This window comes from Mauremys reevesii, linkage group 2 (assembly GCF_016161935.1).
Source record: "Mauremys reevesii isolate NIE-2019 linkage group 2, ASM1616193v1, whole genome shotgun sequence".
Taxonomy (NCBI): Eukaryota; Metazoa; Chordata; order Testudines; family Geoemydidae; genus Mauremys; species Mauremys reevesii.
In genome coordinates, this window is record NC_052624.1 from 75,120,319 (window position 1) to 75,140,027 (window position 19,709).

The 19,709-nt window shown below is 42.5% G+C and overlaps 1 protein-coding gene across 1 annotated transcript in view; it reads left to right on the forward strand.

Moving 5' to 3' along the window:
- STT3B (STT3 oligosaccharyltransferase complex catalytic subunit B) overlaps window positions 1-19,709 on the forward strand; it is a 90,503-nt gene that overhangs the window by 51,097 nt on the left and 19,697 nt on the right. Inside the window, exons 6-7 of the mRNA XM_039524361.1 lie at window positions 17,928-18,026; window positions 19,222-19,368. Coding sequence (XP_039380295.1) covers window positions 17,928-18,026; window positions 19,222-19,368 — 246 coding nt within the window. The remainder of the gene's footprint in view (window positions 1-17,927; window positions 18,027-19,221; window positions 19,369-19,709) is intronic.

The window sequence follows — 19,709 nt, forward strand, 5'->3', positions numbered from 1 at the left end:
GCTTTCATTTGGTCATACCTTTATTTTTCAACTCAGGCAATGCTGCTGTGATCCAAAAATGTATGTGACTAGAATAATTTAATAAACAGTTTCCTGAGGGATGTATAAAGTATTATACAGTGTGTGGACTTCAGTAAAAATATGAGGACATAGCAACTCATGCTGGAAATGAGATTTGTAATTTGTAGTTCAGATGAGGTGAGCATTTCTATAATTCTTCTTTCCCCTTTCTTTTGTAAAGGAAATTGTATGAAAAAAAATTACAAATGTAAATGTTTTAAAAGGAGTCTGACCTGCTCTGTGCAGTGGGAGGTCACTAAAGATACTGAGGCAGGAGGAGGGAAAAAGACCCAGTTGGGTAGTGCCTGTATCTGCATTAACCAGACTTCACTGCGTGAAACAAAGGTCTGGTCTACGCTTAATGCTTGGGTTGACGTAGCTGTGGTGGTCAGGGGCCGGCTGTAGTTATGCCAGTCTAAACTCCCTGTATACATGTGGCTAGGTCAGCAGCAGAACGCCTCCATCAACCTAGCTGCTTTGGCTTGGAGTGGTGGAAGTTACTACAGCGACAGGAAAACACCTTGCAGAACTTTACCATAGATGCTCAATGCATCAGCATAGCTATGGCACCATAATGTAGATATGTCCAAAGTTAAGAATCTAACTACTAATTTCAGTTCATTGCAGTTTATTCCAAAGGCCTACCCAAAAAAGTACTTTACTTACATGTATCAACAACAGGGAATTTCTTAATTTAGACTCTTTGAGGTCTTCCCAAAGACATCATGAAAGCCTCAAACTCCTGTTCTGAAAGAAGGCATTTGAAAAAGGATAGAGGTTCTACATAATTACAGTATTTTAAAATAGTGATAGAGATTCATTTAAGTGCTGAAACCATAGTTACCAACAATAATCAATATTACAGTTCCTTGTGTACTTAGTCCTTGTGTACTTACCTTTATCCAGTCTTTAACAATCCTTTTTATAAGAAGATAAGAGTAACGTAATTGCCACATCACTTGATAGAAAAACAATATGTTTCTCCCTCCTCCTTCCACTTTTTGGCCATATATAACAAGGAAAATCTATACTTAGCATGAGTTACATATCACTTCCTCTACCTGTCATCGTGTTTACCCTTGAGTATTCTAGAGAAAAAGAACATGTGGAAAAGAAGTCAAACTCAAATAATTGCAGTATTTAAAACTGTAATTGTTTTTAAGCAGTTGAAAATGCTGATACAATACTTGAGCTGTGACTGAGAAGTAGTAATCTATCTTTATACCTTTCTGATACTGAGGGGTGTCTGCACCAGATTGCTTACTGATGCAAATTAAACCAAACTGAGGGCTACTGGTTGATAGGTGCAACAATGGCACATCCTTTGCCACCCAAGGGTGTCCATTGGCTATGGGGGAGAGGAAAGGAGAAAACCTCTGCAAGTCTGGTTTGCTGACCTTTAAAATTGCTTTATTTGCCTAGAGACACAAAGTAACCCTAATGTACAGGAAGATTGGGAGTTAGAGTTTATAGGTATATTTGGGGTATAAGCAGGATGGAAAGTTGATTATATTTTTGCACTTTTAATGTACAAATTATATCTTGAAGATCCCAGTGTGTTAAAGGCTTCATACAGACAGATGATTCATGTGTATCTGATATCAAATCATGACTTCAGTATATGGGAGGGTTTTGGTAGAGTTAATAGCACATTTTTAACAAATATCAAAAATATTCAGGCATATCTGTGAAGGTTGCTGGAAAGAGAAGTGGATTTTTCTGACATGCCATTATAGATAAGAGAACCAGTTTTCAAAAGCCCATACAAATTTGGGAGAATAAAGAATGGTCTTAGATTGCAAATGAGACGGTGTCTGTAATGCCTAATAATTCATTGGAATGCAAAAGTCACTTTTTAACTCTCACAACATTATCATGGTGCATGTAAAATTCATTTAATAGGTTGAGACAGATAGCAATGGCTGAAGCAATATCTGCAACTTTGTGGCATTGCAGTGGTAGTTTAAAAAAAAATCCAAAAGGCCTATAGAATAAAACAATCTGAATTACTATATTTTAAATCCTGGATTTGTAATTAAATGAACATGCCAACCAGTAAAGCATGTGTCAGGTTTTTGGCAGCGCCACCATAAAATATTGAAAACCCATGTGATGGATTTTTACACTGATGTCTCGTCAGGTCGGCTCTGGTGCCCCCTGGCTTTGCGCTCTAATAGTGCTGGTATATATGGCCCTGCTGCCCACTCAGTTCCTTCTTATCACTCGTAACTGTCATTGGAACTGCTGCTTGTCTTTGCATTTTTCCACAAGTATCTCTCTGTGGACTTTGTTGATTATCTGTAAATAGTTCTTTTTCTAGAGTTTGTTTTAGTTGGTTGCAAACACTGCTTAGCAGGGTTAGCCCTTCCCCAGCACTGGGGTATGCCTTTGTCCCTGGAGTTCAAGCCATGTGCATTGTGCCATAAAACAATGCTGGTTAGTGGCCCTTACCCCAGCTTCCTCAAGTAGCTAGGGGAAGGCCATGTGCAGGAGTATTGCAGGATTTGCAAGGGCTCAGGCCCAGAACTAAGGAGGACAGTGACACCAGACTCAAGTTCCTCCTTATGGAGGCAGCGCTTCGTCCCCTTTTGGGTCATGTTGACTTGGCACTGAGTACTTTGGCTTCAGTAAGAAGTGTCGTGGTGTCTCTAAGGGAAATATAGTGCCGTTCTGCTTCTCTGGCACAGAGAAAGTACTCTGCAGCCTGGAACTCCTGGAACCAACGCTCATCTCCAGTGCTCCTCTCATCTTCACTCACTTCACTCATCTTCGGGACGGGACTCTCGGCACTGCTTTCAGTTGCCAGTGCCAAGAAGGTCTGCGGGGCATAAAGACACTGACAGTGCGACCCATGCTGGGCCAGTTAGAGACATCAGTGTTGTGTATAGTACTGTTGACTCTGGCCCCGGTAAGAGTGCTATTGAGTCTGGCATCTTTGAACTCTCCGCCAAGAGAGAGCCACCAGAGTTTGACAGCCCTGGCACTATCATCCATGTTGGAGGCGTTTGAGGCAGCGAGGGAGTTGCTATCACTCTCAGTACCACCATCCCCCACCTTTCGAGAGCTGACAGTATCAAAGGTGAAGACCACCAAGGCACCAAGACCCCAGGTACTGTCAAAAGGCAAGCAGGCTATGATGGCACAGCATTGGTCACTAAGAAGCGACTTCTCAGAGTCGGACTCTGAGGCGAAGTCATATGCTTCTCTCAGGAGCAGACACTGCTTTGATTAGTGATACCCAACAGCTGACATGAGCCACAGGATTCCGCCGATGGCCTGGCCACCGGTGCAGTGGCAGATGCCACTACAGTGGCCATTCTGGAATCCTTGGGCTTTTCAGCAGTGTAGGGTTCACAGTTCAGGAGGTCCTACTCCGTTGTATCGGAGTCGAGAGCTTCCCCGCCACCTCCCTTGGAGCAGGGACCAGGTTTCAGTGCTGAGTCCGGTACCGAACTGCAAGAACTGGCCACATGGGGAGAGCCCTGCGCAGATACAAATTTATAAATCGGTATCCATGGAACCGCAGGGCTCTCCCAGGAATTGCAGTGGTGAAAGGAGTAGAACGTGGGGCCACCACTCCCAGGAGCCAGCGCTTCATGCCGGCAGCTCCTCCAGCACAGCTTGTACCACCTCCAGTCCCGCCCACTGGGGCGGGCCCCAGCCTCACCGGCAGCTGTCCCTGGTTGTGCTCTTGTGTTCAAGCGGCTCATACGCCTCCCAGACGGGAGACTCAGCTGCGTGGAAGGCACGGGAACAGCACTGGGGATGGGGCTGCAGGAAGTATAGCTGCGCCGGAGGAGCTGCCGGTGCGGAGCGTTGGCTCATGGGACCAGTAACCCCACGTTCTGCTCCTTTCGCCGCAGCAGTTCCCAGGAGAGCCCTGCGATTCCATGGATATAAATTTGTATACACTCAGGGCTTTACACATGAGACCTATCTGTTGCAGAGGGTGAGGAACAAGGCCCCCTGACATTACAGGCTTCCTCTTCCTCCTCTCTTGATGAGGTGGTGGTGGTGGAAACAAGTATAGCGCCTTCTCAGGATGACTATTGGGCGAACCAGGAGCTCCTCAAGCGGATAGCCTACCACCTGAGTACCCAGGGGGAGGAGATATCCAAATCCTGCCACACCCTGGTGGACATTTTAGTGGCTTCAGGGCCATTGTGGGTGGCTCTACTTTTGAATGATGCCATTGTGGACCCCATCCAAGCCACATGGCAGACCCCTGTATCCCTGCAATATACTGCAAAGAGGATGGAGAAAAAGTACTTTGTCCCTCCCCATGAGTGTAAATTCCTGCGCGCGCGCACAGCCCCACCAGGTTCTCTGGTTGTTTCAGTGGCAAATGAGCGGGGGCATCAAGGTCATCAAGGGCTTACTCCCAAGGCCAAACACACCAAAAAATAGGTCTTTTTGGCAGAAAGATGTACTCAACTGATGGCCTCCAGCTCAGGATTGCAAATCAGCATGAGAGCCTGAGCCAATATGACTTCAGCTCCTGGAGCGCAATGGCAAAATTCAAGGAGCTTTTGTCACAGGAGTCTGGGGCGAGTTCTCGGCCCTAGTTGGAGAGCAGAAATCAGTGGCAAGAGCGTCACTCCAGGCAGCTTTGAATGCAACAGACTGTGCCCGATCCATGGCTATGGCTGTGGGTATGAAAAGAAGCTCATGGCTTCAGTCCTTGGAGTTGCCCTATGAAGTGCAGCAGACAGTGCAGGGCCTTCCGTTTGAAGGCAAGGCGCTCTTTTCAGAGTAAACAGACTCAAAGCTGCATAGTCTGAAAGACTCTAGAGGAACCCTGAAATCCCCGAGGTTGCATACACCGGCTCCCACCAGGAAGCACTATAAGCCCCAACTGATGGCCCGCTTCTACCCACCACAGCAGAGACAAGACTACTGTAGGAGAAGCAGTAGAGGCTATAAAAGGGGGCCTCCATCCCAGTCCTCGTCTGCCCTGGTGTATTCTCTCCTCCCCCCCGAGACAATCAGTGGGGTCTAAGCAGGCCTTTTGATGGGCCACTTGGGGACAGCATACAAGGACAATGTGTATCTGATTTCCCCCATTTTTGTGGCCCGGTTATCCAATTCTGTCAGGCGTGGGCCCACATTACCTCAGATTGCTGGGTGGTTACTCATGATAGAAGTGGGATACATCTTCAGTTGTTCCCCTCCTTCCCTCCCTGTCCCTCTTCAGAGCCCCTTCTCATGAGCAACTTCTAGCACAGGAGGTGCAGTTGCTCCTAAGGGCAGGATCTGTGGAAGAGGTTCCACAAGAGTTAATGGATAGGGGGTTCTACTCCCATTACTTCCTAATCCCAAAGGCCCATGGCGATCTCAGACCAATCTTGGACCTGCGAAACCCCAACGGATTCATGAAGAAACTGAAGTTCCACATGGTCTCCTTGGCCTCCTTAATCTCCTCTCTGGATCTGGGGGACTGGTACACCACCCTCAACTTGAAGGATGTTTATTTTCTTATTGCGAGCTTACAGGGACACAGAAGGTTCCTATGATTTGTTGTGAATAACATGCACTACCAATTTACTGTGCTCCTATTTGGCCTGTCAGAAGCCCCTCGAGTATTCATGAATCGTCAGTCTTCCTTAGGAGACAAGGAGTTCAGGTCTACCCTTACCTCGACAACTGGCTGGTCAGAGTTTGATCCAAGGCCCAGGTGGAGTCAAACGCGGAGTTAATAGAGTCATCTTTCCAGGATCTGGGGCTGTTCATAAACATGCAGAAATCCACCCTTTTCCTGGTTCAAAGGATAGAATTCCTTGGGGCAGTCCTCAGCTTGACCCAGGCCAGAGCCTTTCTGCTAGAAAACTGGTTTAGAGCTCTAGGGGTGCTCATAGAGAGCCCCAGGAATCACCCCATCACAACAGGAAGGAACTGCCTAAAGCTCCTAGGGCATATGCCATCATGCCACCAATGTGGCGCAACATGTGAGACTATGGCTCAGATCTCTCCAGTCTTGGCTGCTGTTGGTATATGCACCAGGCTAACACCATCTGTACTGGGTGGTCTCGCTTCCCCCATTGGTGATTGCCACCGTCTTTGATGGCTGTATCCATGGACAGTATGCATAAGAGTCCCATTCTCAAGGCCCCAACCGTCAGTGTCTCTAGTTACAGACGCATTGGCAATGGAATGGGGGTTCACTTTGGACCCCTCAGGGCCTCTGGTCCCTGGAGGAGCTCTTGTTACACATCAGTGAGAGGGAACTGAGGGCAGTGTGCCTAGTCTGCCAGGCATTCCCATCCGACTTGGAGGGCAACTGCATGTCGGTCCTTACAGACAACATGACAGCTATGTTCTACATAAACAGACAGGGCAGAGCATGCTCCTCTCCCCTATGCCAGAAAGCTCCTCTCCTGTAGGAATTCTGCATAACCTACTTGATCCACTTCAAAGCCTTCTACCTTCTGGGGTCACAGAATGAGTTAGTGGATCATCTCAGCAGATCCTTTTCCAACCATTACGAGTGGTCTCTTCACCCAGACATTCTTAGCACTGTTTTCCAGAGGTGGGGAACTCCCCAGGTAGACCTGTTCGTGACAGAGCACAACAGGAAGTGTCTTCACTTCTGCTCCTTAGGCCACAGCCCAGACTCACTTGCAGAAGCCTTTCTCTTCCCTTGGACGGACCAGCTCTTCTACACGTTCCCTCTCATCTATGTCCTGCTGAAGGTCAGAAGGGACAGGATCCATCTTATCCTGATGGCCCTGGCCTGGCTGCATCAGCACTGATTCACCATCCTCCTAGATCTCTCGGTGAATACAGCCTGCCTCTGTTTCTGGACCTGATCTCTCAGGACCATGGTTGTGTACTTCATCTGAACAGCGAGTCTCTTCATCTTACAATGGAGAAACTCCATGGCTGAACCCTGCAGAACTGGCATGCTGTGAACCTGTTCCCAAGGTGCGTTTAGGGAGTAGGAAACCATCCACTAGAGCCATTTACTTGGCAAAGTGGAAGAGAGTCTTGATCTGGTCATTGCAAAAGGCGGTTTCGCCTATTCAGTCAGCACGTACTGCCTTTCATTCTAGATTACCTACTCCACTTCAAACAGCAATATCATATATAATCATCAGGCCTAACAATATCATCTATTTAGGTTTCATCTAGCTGCAATCTTGGCCTTTCACCCATAGGTGAATGACTGGTCAGTCTCCTCTAACTCAGTCTGTCATTTTCTTAAGGGGTTGGAGCGGTTATACCCCCCAGGTACGCCAGCCACTCTCTCCCTGGGACCTCAGCTTGGTGTTGGCAAGGCTAACAGGACCTCCATTTGAACTGCTGGCAATGTGTTCACTACCTGTCCTGGAAGGTGGCCTTCCTGGTCACAATTACTTATGCCAGAAGGGTCTCAGAGAGCTACGCTCTTACTTCAGAACCACTGTTACAAGGTCATCTTCGAGGACAGAGTTCAGCTGCGGCCACACACAGGCTTCCTGCCAAAGGTAGTCTAACAATTCCGTAGTAACTAGGATATCTTCCTACCAGTCTTCTGTCCAAAGCCACATGCTAGCAGGAAGGAACAGAGGCTCCACTCGCTGAATGCACTAGCTTTTTACATCGAAGAAGACTATATCCTTTTAGAAATCCACTCAGCTTTTTGTAGCCATTGCAGACAGAATGAAAGGCTGTCCAGTCTCAGCCCAGAGAATTTCATTGTGGATTGCTTCCTGCATCCTCACATGCTATGACCTAGCGAAGGTCCCGGCTCCTCCGCTGACAACTCACTCTACAAGAGCTCAAGCATTGGTGGCGGCATTCGTGGCACAAGTTCCGATTCAGGACATCTGTAGAGCAGCAACATGGTTGACAGTCCACATTTTCACATCCCACTATGCCATCACCTAGCAAGCTAGACACTATGTGGTTTTCGGCTGAGTGGCGTTACAGTCAGCGTGCCAATGAACTTTGAACCCTCCACTTGCGCAATTGCTTGGGAGTCACCTACATTGGAATGGATATAGGCAAGCACTCAAAGAAAAAATGGTTACTAATCTTCCGTAAGCATTGTTTTGAGATGTTGTTCATGTCGATTCCAACCTTGCCCCCCCACACCTGCCCCTCTGTCAGAATTAGCAGGCAAGAAGGAACTGAGGGGGCGGCAGGGCCTCATATACCAGCATTATGAGGGCATGGCTCCAGGGAGCACCAGAGCCGACCCGACAGATACCACTGAGGGAAAAACTTTCCAGTGGTGTTGCTCTGGGCAAACACACACCTACATTGAAACGGACATGAGCAACACATCTTGAAGAACAAAAGAGTTACAGAAGATTAGTAACCATTTTTTAATTAGGCATAATCTAATTTGCCTTGCTGTATAATTCAAAATAATTTACCAGGCAATTTTTTCCCCAGACCATGAACTCTTTTCCAGGGTTGGGGATGTTTTATGGTTTGTAGGCAAATGTATCAGTGATTCATAAACTTTAGACTCATAAAATTTAAGAGCAGAAGGGATCATTGTGATCATCTAGTCTGATTGCGTGCATATTGCAAGCCACAGAACCTCACCCATCCCCTCCTGTAATGAGATCCATAACCTCTGGCTCAAATCATGGTTTAAAGACTTCAGTGGTGTCAACTGTGTATCTACTGATCCACTTGGAATCTGGGTGCTAAACTCATGCTGACTGCTCCTGAACACACGAGGTCAAGCTACTGATACCTTTTTAATCTCGATATAAGGGTCAGTGACTTCTATTTGAATCTGAATGATGTATTGAGATCCAGCAAATAGCTTATAATTGCAATGTAGTACCAGTATCTGAATAAGAAAGCAACCTTTTCAGACTAGAAGCAGAAATTCTTGATTATGCAACAATTTATTAAAATAATTGAGATCACAAAGGATTCCAATTTACTACACTTTTTAATAGTTTGCGTTGTATGTTTATATGTTTGCAAGGGAAGACATTGACAGATATAGACACAGTACATGTTCATGCAACTTTGAGGATCTGTGATGCAGCCTCCATTATTAATTTGTGATTGTCACTCTGCAATTCATATGTTTTCAAGTTCTGAACACTTTTTTTTTTTTGCAATTTTATTTACTAAGCCAGCACACTTATTCAAGGCTTAAATCCGGGGGAGACTGATTGATTTAAAATTACCTATTTCTTGTCCTCTAGACTAGCATTTTGTAATTTGAAGAGCAGCCTATTTTAAAAAACAACCCCAGGATTATTAAACATATCAGTGTTTTGACTTCAGCCTATCAGTTTTTATTTTTTTGCCTTAGGATTGAGTTGTTAATATTTGTGGGTCTAGAATACTCTTTAATCAAAGTGAATAATTATAGTGTAAAATTGCATAGATTTGGTTGCAGAAATCATACTTTCAGGAGGTTATTCTCTCATGATTTAGTGCAGTGCACAGCAACTAAAATTGTGCCAAAGCTTGGTTTGTGAAAGTTGCTTATTCTCCATAGAATAGATTTTTTTTTTTTTTTGGTGGTGACCTAATTAGTTTTTAAAATCATTACTAGAGTACATGATTCTTTGTTCTTGCAAAGAATATACAAACCCAGTAGGGCATTATGCAGTTACTGGGTGAATTTAGTGAGCTCTGTTATGCAGCATGTTAGACTAGATGATCAAAAGATGGTCCCTTTTGGCCTTAAAATCTATGCACTTCGGAGCTTTGACAAATTTTTCTTGTATACAAACTTTCATATAGATTTCTAATCAAGTAACATCGTTGAATTAGAAGCCTAGCTGTTTTTTTCTCTCCCAGGCAAAAGGGAACTGGTAGCCATATGGAAAACCCTGTATTTAATTCAGAGAGGGGAGAGTTTCATGCAAGTAACTGTCACTTCCGGATTAAACAGGAGTATGTGTTGCCTTCATTGTGGAACCTCAAAGGTGGAATACAGTTGGGATTAAAAATTGGGTATGGGATCTTCGGAGCATGAAGGGATTTGGAGGAATTTTAATAATAGTGTGAACTGAAGTATCAAAAGAGAGCATGCACAGTGCACCAGCTTTTCTTTTTCTGTTTCAAGAATTCTTAGGCACTTCTAGAAAAGGGAGAATCTGACTGTGATGGTCACACTTTCTGCCTTTCCCAAACTTTTTGGGGAGAGGTAGTGGGGAGGTGAATAAAGTGGGCAAAGAATAAATTATGTAGAAAACATAACAATAATATAGGAGGCTTAAAAGTGATGCTTTATATTGAGATAGTTTAATAGACAAATATGACATGCACTGATGAATGTCAGTTACTTTTATTCCACAGGATGGCAGCGTTGCAACATTTTCATGCTGTTATGAATGATTTATAACAACAGTTCCTTGAAAATTGGTATTGTATAGCAAAAATATATTCCCTTGACATAGCAGATGATAAAATAGTAGCCAGACCAAGGGCTCAAAAAGAAATGCTGAAAGGAAGCCTCTTTTAAAAAAAAAAAAAAAAAAAAATGGCAAGTCATCTTGATTGTTGCGTCTGGTTATTTTAGCTACTTTTCTGTCCAATGCATTGTACAAGAGGGGCCTAATTCCTTATCGGGGCTCCCAAGAGCTACAGAAATACCAGTAATAAATATAGGACCTGATCCTGCTATGAGCTTTGTATGGATGGAACCTCATTTAACTCAGTGGAACTTTGTGTGGGTTTATGGATCCGTCCTTGGGGAGCTCATTGCAGGATTGGGACTGTAGCAAGAATGCGACCCAGAGTATTTGTAAAAGTGATAGACAGTGTGCTGCCCCCAGTTGCCAGGAGAAGAAATGATAAGAAGGCTAAAGTCTATCCTGAAAGTTGCGTGAAAGCTTCAGCTTACTGTAAGTGACCTTGGAACAGATAGTGTTTGTAATCAAGAATTGCTTTAGGAATGTCTAGAAAATTGAAGCCTGGGTTGAAGCAGCTGACTGTTTTGGAGAATCCTGTGATGCCAAGTAAAGTTAGAGTGACCAGTAGTGGAGAGCAATGATTATGGAATGTTCTGTGATGAACAGCTAGGTGGCTAGTTTACCATTTTTCCCTTAAGGCGCCAACTTCCAGGGTTCAGAACTGGGAGAGCTAGTCAGTCATCTTTCAACCAGGAAATAAGAGTAAGGGCTGAGCTTTCACTGACAAGTGTCTTGTACTTCCAGGTTGAATGATAAAGGGTAGAGATATTCTAAAAAGATATAGACTAATATATTTAAAGTAAGGCTGTCAAGCAATTAAAAAAATTAATTGCGCGATTTAAAATATTAATCTTGCAATTAAACAATAGAATACCATTTATTTAAATATTTTTGGATGTTTTCTACATTTTCAAATATATTGGTTTAAATTAAAACACAGAATACAAAATGTACAGTGTTCTCTTTATATTTATTTTTATTACAAATATTTGCACTGTCAAAATCAAAAGAAATAGTATTTTTCAATTCACCCTCATAAAGTACTGTAGTGCAATCTCTTTATCATGAAAGTTGATCTTACAAATGTAGAATTATGTACAAAAAAACCCCTGCATTCAAAAATAACAGTCAGTAAAAGCTGTGTTATCTGGCACTTTATCAACCAGAAAGCTCTATTAACTGGTATTTCTGATATCTCCCAATACAAATCTTCAGTCTAGTAACCGGGACTAATATACTACCCACGAGTTTATGCAATTGCTCATTCTGCACTCTACTTTTATGCAAAAGAGGCAGAAGACAAGTAGGCAAGCTGATATCAGGGATTTATTCAAAAAAGCAGCTTCCAGGGTTTGTCATAGGGCAGGCGTGGGCAAACTACAGCCCGCAGGCCAGATCCGGCCCACCAGCCATTTTAATCTGGCCCTTGAACTCCCGCTGAGGAGTGAGGTCTAGGGCTTGCCCACTCTGGTGCTCCAGCCCAGGGAGCAGGGTCAGGGGCTGCGCCACTTAGCTCCCGGAAGCAGCAGCACAACCTCCGCCCCCCTCCCCCTCCCCCGGCTTCTACACGTAGTGGCAGCCCAGGGCCTCCACTCTGCCCCCGTCCCAAGCGCAGCCCCTGCAGCTCCCATTGGGTGGGAACCTGTACCCCATAGCCTCTCCCCACTGCCCTGCCCTGATTCTCACCCCCCACCCGCTGCCCTTCAAACTCCTAAATCCCAGCCCGGATCATGCTCCTATGCCTCAAACTCCCCAGCCCCACCCCAGAGCCTGCACCCCCATCCGGAGCCCGCACCCCACTCCCCAGCCCAGAATCCCCTTCTGCACCCTGAACTCCTCATTTCTGCCCACCCCTGTCATAGGGTTATTATAGATTCAGACCAATCTCCTACACCTTCTACATCTACAATGATAATTGATGTTGATAATGATGCCCCTGAGGCGCTGCAAGATCCTGAAGTACCTTCTGAATCATCAAAGATTAAACTATGTTCAGTATAATTTTAGTGTTAAGTGTATTTTTAGTGATCTGGGTGTATGCCATGCACTGCCCATAATGATATGTAGTGTCATAATATAACCTACTGTATAGAAAACGTTACCTGTATAACCCTAAGGCCTGGTCTACACTGGGGTAGGGGGGCGGGGGTCGATCTAAGTTACACAACTTAAGCTACGTACTTAGATCGACTTACCATGGTGTCTTCACCACGCTCCTCCATCGACACTGCCTGCACCTCTCGCGGTGGTGGAGTACAGGAGTCAACAGGAAAGCGCTCAGGGGGTCGATTTATTGCGTCTAGACTAGATGCGATAAATTGATCCCCGCTGGATCGATCGCTGCCTGCCGTTCCACTGGGTAGCGTACACATACCCTAAGTGCTTCAAGAAACCAACCACTCTGCAGTGCAGTACTACTACTGGATTCGTGAATACCTGTATACTGTACTACTGTGTTTTATACTTTATTCACTTGATTGTATTCTAATTCTTTGAAAATTGGTATTCCATTGATAAGTATAGCTCTCAGTTAATCGGAATATTTGATTAATCGACACGCCCCATTCCTCCAACATGCCGGATAACAAAGTTTTTACTGTAAAATTTTAGAGCCTACAAGTCCACTGAGTCCTATTTCTTGTTCAGCCAATCGCTCAGACAAAAAAGTTTGTTTATGTTTGCAGGAGACAATGCTGCCCACTTCTTGTTCACAATGTCACCTGAAAGTGAGAACCGGTGTTTGCATGGCATTGTTGTAACCAGCGTCATAAGATATTTACATGCTTGATGCATTAAAGATTCACATGTCCCTTCATGCTTCAACTACTATTCCAGAGGACATGCGTCCATGCTGATGACTGGTTCTACTCGATAACAATCCAAAACAGTGTGGATCGACGCATGTTCATTTTCATCGTCTGAGTCAGATACCACCAGCAGAAGGCTGATTTTTCTTTTTTGGTGGTTCGGGTTCTGAAGTTTTCACATTGGAGTGTTGCTCTTTTAAGACTTCTGAAAGCATGCTCCACACCTAGTCCCTCTCAGATTTTGGAAGGCACTTCAGATTCTTAAACCTTGCATCAAGTGTTGTATCTATCTTTAGAAATCTCACATTGGTACCTTCTTTGCATTTTGTCAAATCTGCAGTGAAAGTGTTCTTAAAACGAACAATGTGCTGAGTCATCATCCAAAACTACTATAACATGAAACATATGGCAGAAAGTGGGTAAAACAGCCGGAGACATATAATTCTCCCCCCAAGGAGTTCAGTCTCAAATGTAATTAACACATTTTTTTAACGAGCATTATCAGCATGGAAGTATGTCCTCTGGAATGGTGGCTGAAGCATGAAGGGACATATGAATATCTGGCACGTAAATACCTTGCAGTGCCAGCTACAAAAGCCTCATGCAAACGCCTGTTCTCACTTTATGGTGACATTGTAAATAAGAAGTAGACTTGTAGGCTCTGAAGTTTTACAATGTTTTGTTTTGAGTGCAGTTATGTAACAAAAAAAATCTACATTTGTAAGTTGCATTTTCACGATAAAGAGATTGCACTACAGTACTTGTATGAAGTGAATTGAAAAATAGTATTTCTTTCATCATTTTTACAGTGCAAATATTTCTAATAAAAATAATATAAAGTGAGTAGTGTACACTTTGTATTCTGTGTTGTAATTGAAATCAATATATTTGAAAATGTAGAAAAACATCTAAAAGTACTTAATACATTTCAACTGGTATTCTGTTGTTTAACAGTGCAGTTAAAACTGCAATTATTTTTTTGAGTTAATCGCGTAAGCCCGAATTTAAAAGTCTGTACACTTGAGGATGGGGGAAGCAAGGTGAGCTAAAAGTAATACCGATGACAAGATTTTCTTAATGAGTATTTGTTGATGTGAAGTCTCAAAATGGAACGTTGATGCTATGGGTGCAGTCTTAGGTGAGATATAAAAGGAAGAAGATAGAGCAATGGCATATCTCAGGGATTTACCAAGCCAGTGAGGTACAAGCTTATAATGAAGACGATAGTGACAGAGTACTGCAGGTAAGGATATAAGAGGAAAAATAAACAAATCTACAGTAAATATAATCTGCTGCAGAAAAATTCCTGGACACATTATTGTGAAATTGGAAATTACTGAAGATCTATAATGTGGGGCCTTTAGCTGCTCTGGTGTAAATATTAAGGAACACAATGAAACATGAGTCATAAGTTACAGAGGACAGTATTATGCTTCAAAAAGGGAATCTATCCATGGGCCTCTCTTATTAAAAAAGAGCTGGCTGGTGAGTCTTGCCCATATGCTCAGGGTTTATTTGATCGCCATATTTGGGGTCAGGAAGGAATTTTCCTCCAGGGAAGATTGGCAGAGGCCCTGGAGGTTTTTCACCTTTCTCTGCAGCCTGGGTCACTTGCTAGAGGATTCTCTGCACCTTGAGGTCTTTGAACCACGATTTAAGGACTTCAGTAACTCAGACATAGGTGAGGGGTTTGTTACAGGAGTGGGCGGGTAAGATTCTGTGTCCTGCGTTGTGCAGGAAGTCAGACTAGATGACCATAATGGTCCCTTCTGACCTTAAGTCTATGAATCTAAAGTTCATGGGGGATAGGTCCATCAATGGCTATTAGCCAGGATCAACAGGGATGGTATCCCTAGCCTCTGTTTGCCAGAAGCTGGGAATGGGCACCGGGGGATGACGACTTGGTGAGTATCTGTTCTGTTCATTCCTTCTGGGGCACCTGGCATTGGCCACTGTCAGAAGACAGGATACTGGGCTGGATGGACCTTTGGTCTGACCCAGTATGGCTGTTCTTATGTTCTTATCGGGCGCAGCATAAGGAAATAGATTAGATAATTAAACTCCACAAATGACAACTTTTTAGAAGTCTTGGAGAATGTAACAGGTAGCAGGGACCTGGATAAAGTTAATTTGGTAAATATCTTTTTGAAAGAAAAGGCAATTAACCTGTTAAGTCTGACTTCCATTAATTAAGTAGTTGGCCAATTGAGAGAAGAAGTCAGAATATATAATTGAGGTATTGCATATACTATAAAAGACAGAAATACTACAATCATGCCTAGAGAACTAGAAATAGTGACAAACAAATGCATAACAAATTGTCTGTGAGCTTCTAATCTCTGCAATTTTTGTGCTGCATATCTAGAGGCATCACTACCAGAGGCCAAGGAAATGAACCCTATTGTCCATTTTCATATGACTCTGATGAGACTATACTTAGAGTGCTACGTTTAGTTGTGGACACCTTAATACTGAAGTATGTTTTCAAATGGGGAGGGGGAATAATTTAAGGGGAAAGAGTGATTTGTAGGCAGTTTGTACTCACCTATCTACGGAGCTACACATAGAATTAGAGAAGTGTAGGACCGCAAGGGACCATGAGAAGTCATCTAGTCCAGTCTCCTGCACTCAAGGCAGGATTGTGTAATCACTAGACCATTCCTGATAGGTTTTTGTTTAACCTGTTCTTAAAAACCTCCAGTGATAGAGATTCTACAATCTTCCAACACAGTTTGTTCCAGTGCTTAAATACCCTGACAGTTGGGAAGTAATGTCCAACCTAAACCACCCTTGATGCAATTTAAGCCCATTGTTTCTTGTCCTATCTTCAGAGGTTAACAAGAAAAATTGTTTGCCCTCCTCCTTATAACCTCTTATTTACTTGAAAATTGTTATCATGTCCCCTCTCAGTCTTCACTTCTTCTCCAAACTAAACAAACCCATTTTTTTCAGTCTTTCTTCATAGGTCATGTTTTCTAGACCTTTAATCATTTTTGTTGCTCTCCTCTGGACTTTCTCCAATTTGTCCCCATCTTTTCTGAAATGTGGCACCCAGAATTGGACACAATACTCCAGTTGAGGCCTTATCAGCACAGAGTTGCATGGAAGAATTACTTCTCATGTCTTAACAACTCTTTCTAATCCATCCCAGTGTGTTTGGGTGGTGGTGTTTGGTTTATTTGGTTTTGTTTTGTGGTTTTTTTGCAACAGTGTTAAATATGAGTCAATAGTGTATCATGTAATCCATTATAATCCCCATATCCCTTTCCACAGTACTCCTTCCTAGGCAGTCATTTCCCATTTTGTAAAGTAGGACTTCAGAGTTACGAACACCAGAGTTACAAACTGACCAGTCAACCACACACCTCATATGGAACTGGAGGTACGCAATCAGTCAGCAGCAGACACAACCCTCCCCCTCCCCCCATCTTAAACATAAGATACTAACAAAATAAAGGGAAAGTTTTAAAAAAAATTGATAAGGTAAAGCTACTTAATAGGCTTAGATTTCTGTTTAAATTTAATCTTCACTTGGAGTATTTTGTGTTTATAATGCTTGTTTATGGGGATAAATACAATGTACCTCTAATGTATTTTATCCTAAATTACAGATGTGTATTCTCAATTTTACCTGTATCTTAGTATAGTTTTTGTCTTGTAATTAAACGTAATTTTTTTTTGGTAAACATTAATTTGCTACACTGTAGTCTAGTTGGCCAAGAGACACATTTTGGTAGCCCACATCTAAACTTTATTACCCACGTCTGTTTAAAAGCTGAGATACTTGGGTTGTGTTTATGGGGGTCAGGTGGAGGAATGGGGTTTTAACCACCACTGTTTATTCTCTCTGCTACTTTTGATCTGTTTAATCTCTGATGCCAATGCTATTTATTTGTATTAATTGAGTGCCTAGTGGTCCCAACTAAGATTGAGGCCCTGTTGTGCTAATTATTCTACAGCTGCATAGTAGCTATATATAGTTATTTTTTCTGTAAAGTTCAGGCTGCCGTAAACAAACTAAAAGTAGCACCATGATCTTGCTTTTTCGTGACAAGTACACTGAATGACATTTACTAGGATTGTGAAATCCATAATCTTTTCAGACTCCAGTAGGCTCTTAAAAGCAGGAGCATAATACTAGCCCTGCTTAGAAATTGCCATACCACATTTCACCAGTAATCCAGCTAGTTCAATGTTGTGTCTGATATTGGCCAGTACCAGATGCTACAGGGAAATGTGTAAGACATCTTGTAGTGGACAGTGATGGAATAACCTGCTCATAATGGAAAGTTTCTCCCAACTCTCTTCAGGTAATGGATGGTTTATGTCCCGAAGCGTGATGGCATGAAGTCCCTTAAAAATAAAATGCTCCTAATTTTATCTAATATTTTACTCTGGATGTTCTTATTGTCCATGTAAATTCTAATAGTGCAATTAGTAACAGTGGTGTCCTTGCTTTCTCCAGAGCCATTGTTAATGAGTGTGTTCCTGTTGTGAAACTTGCTAAGATCTTTTCAGGATAAATGTGAATAAAAATGGTGTGTAATATAAATCAATACTATAAATACCTAAATGATGTAATTCTGCTATATTATGTGTCATTACAGATGGGGATAAAAGGAAAATTGAAATCGTTTTTCGAAGTATTATGTAGTAATTCATACTCTTCCCCTTTTCTCTTCTATAGCATATAGCACTTTCTACATTGTGGGCTTAATATTATCCATGCAGATACCTTTTGTGGGCTTTCAGCCAATTAGAACAAGTGAGCACATGGCTGCTGCAGGTAGGAAAACTAAAATTTCTTTAATATTTCCAAAAAATTTAATGCATCAAAGAATCCCACGAATTTTTAGTAAAAAAGTTGCTGTTCGCCTCCTTTGTATTATGGAAGTTGTTAAAGAGAAACCTGCTATCTAATTAAATTGGTACAGATAGACAATGTTACAATTTAATAAATAGCAGGGGAGATGCCTTTTTAATTGTTACATTATCCTTTTTGTGTGTGTGTGTTAATGGAGGTAGTAAATATTTTACCAGTATTAAACTAGATCATTTCTCAATCTGAAGTCATGTATTGACGACTAGATCAACTGTAATTTTGGAATATAATGTGTCTTTTAAGTGTCAAAAACAGTTGTGTATTTGGAATGTTTTTAGTAGGTGGAATATAACTTCTACTGAACAACTGAATTTATAAATAATTTAAAATCTTTGATTTTTTTTTCTGAAATAGTTTAGTGTGAAACATTCTAGGTGAGGGATTTTTACATTTTAGTATTCATAGTTTAAATTTGTCAGTCAGCTCCTCTTGTATGAAAATTTACTTTAATTTGTGCCAAGATACAGACCATCTAGTGTTTTGATTTCAGGAGACCTGTGTTCGTTTTTTGCAGAATGGATCATTGGAGCAAGTGCCAATGACGACAAACTGGGAATCTTATGGGAAGTAGTGTCCCCTGACTCCTCAGTAGAGGAGTGCCTTCCCTTTATCAAGAGCAACATTTTTAACTCTTTAAAGATACATGAGTGATCTAACTTGCAAATTAGTCTTGTGGATCACGTATCAAATGAGCATAGGTGTTAATGGGTTCTTGGCCAGAATGGTAAGCATTGCAGTAGTCGTCTTAAAAGGTCATACAGTGTGTTTCCCAGAATTCCAACATAGGCTGTGTCTACACTACAGACCTTACAGCAACACAGCTGTACCACTGCAGCTGCGCCATTGTAAGGTCTCCCGTGTAGCCCCTGTATGCTGACAGGAGAGCGTCTCCCGCTGATATAGCGCTGTCCACACCAGCACTTTTGTCGGTGAAACTTATGTCGGGGGGGGGGGGGCGTTTTTGTTTTTTTTTTTCATACCCCGACGGACAAAAGTGCTAGTGTAGACAAAGCCTTGGTGAAAGGATTCCACAACTATACCAGCTATTACTTGTTCTATTGGAGAATTTAAACAAGACTTTTCCTCTTTCTTTAACCAGGTGTGTTTGCACTGCTGCAAGCCTATGCCTTTTTGCAGTATTTGAGAGACAGACTAACAAAGCAAGAATTCCAGACCTTGTTCTTCTTGGGTGTGTCACTAGCTGCTGGTGTTGTATTCTTGAGTGTCATCTATTTGACATATACAGGTAAGAGACCTCAAATGAGAACTGTGTGTGTACTTCAAAGTGTAGATAAAAGGTGATGAATGCTCTTAAATTAGCATGGGTAAGAATAATTCTTGTCTGACTAAAACTAAACAGTATGTGAACAGATTCTAGGTAGTTGTTACTTACTACTCTTTAGGCCTGTCCTGTAAAACACTATTGTTCCAACTCTGGGCCTCCTGGACAGGATTTTTTGTGATGTTACCAAATGTCTGATGTAGGCTAGGATGAGATCATCACCCAGATTGTGACCTCACCCAGATTTGAACCTAAAATAGATAACTAAAACCTAAAGAGGATATCAGTATAATGAAATTCCTGTT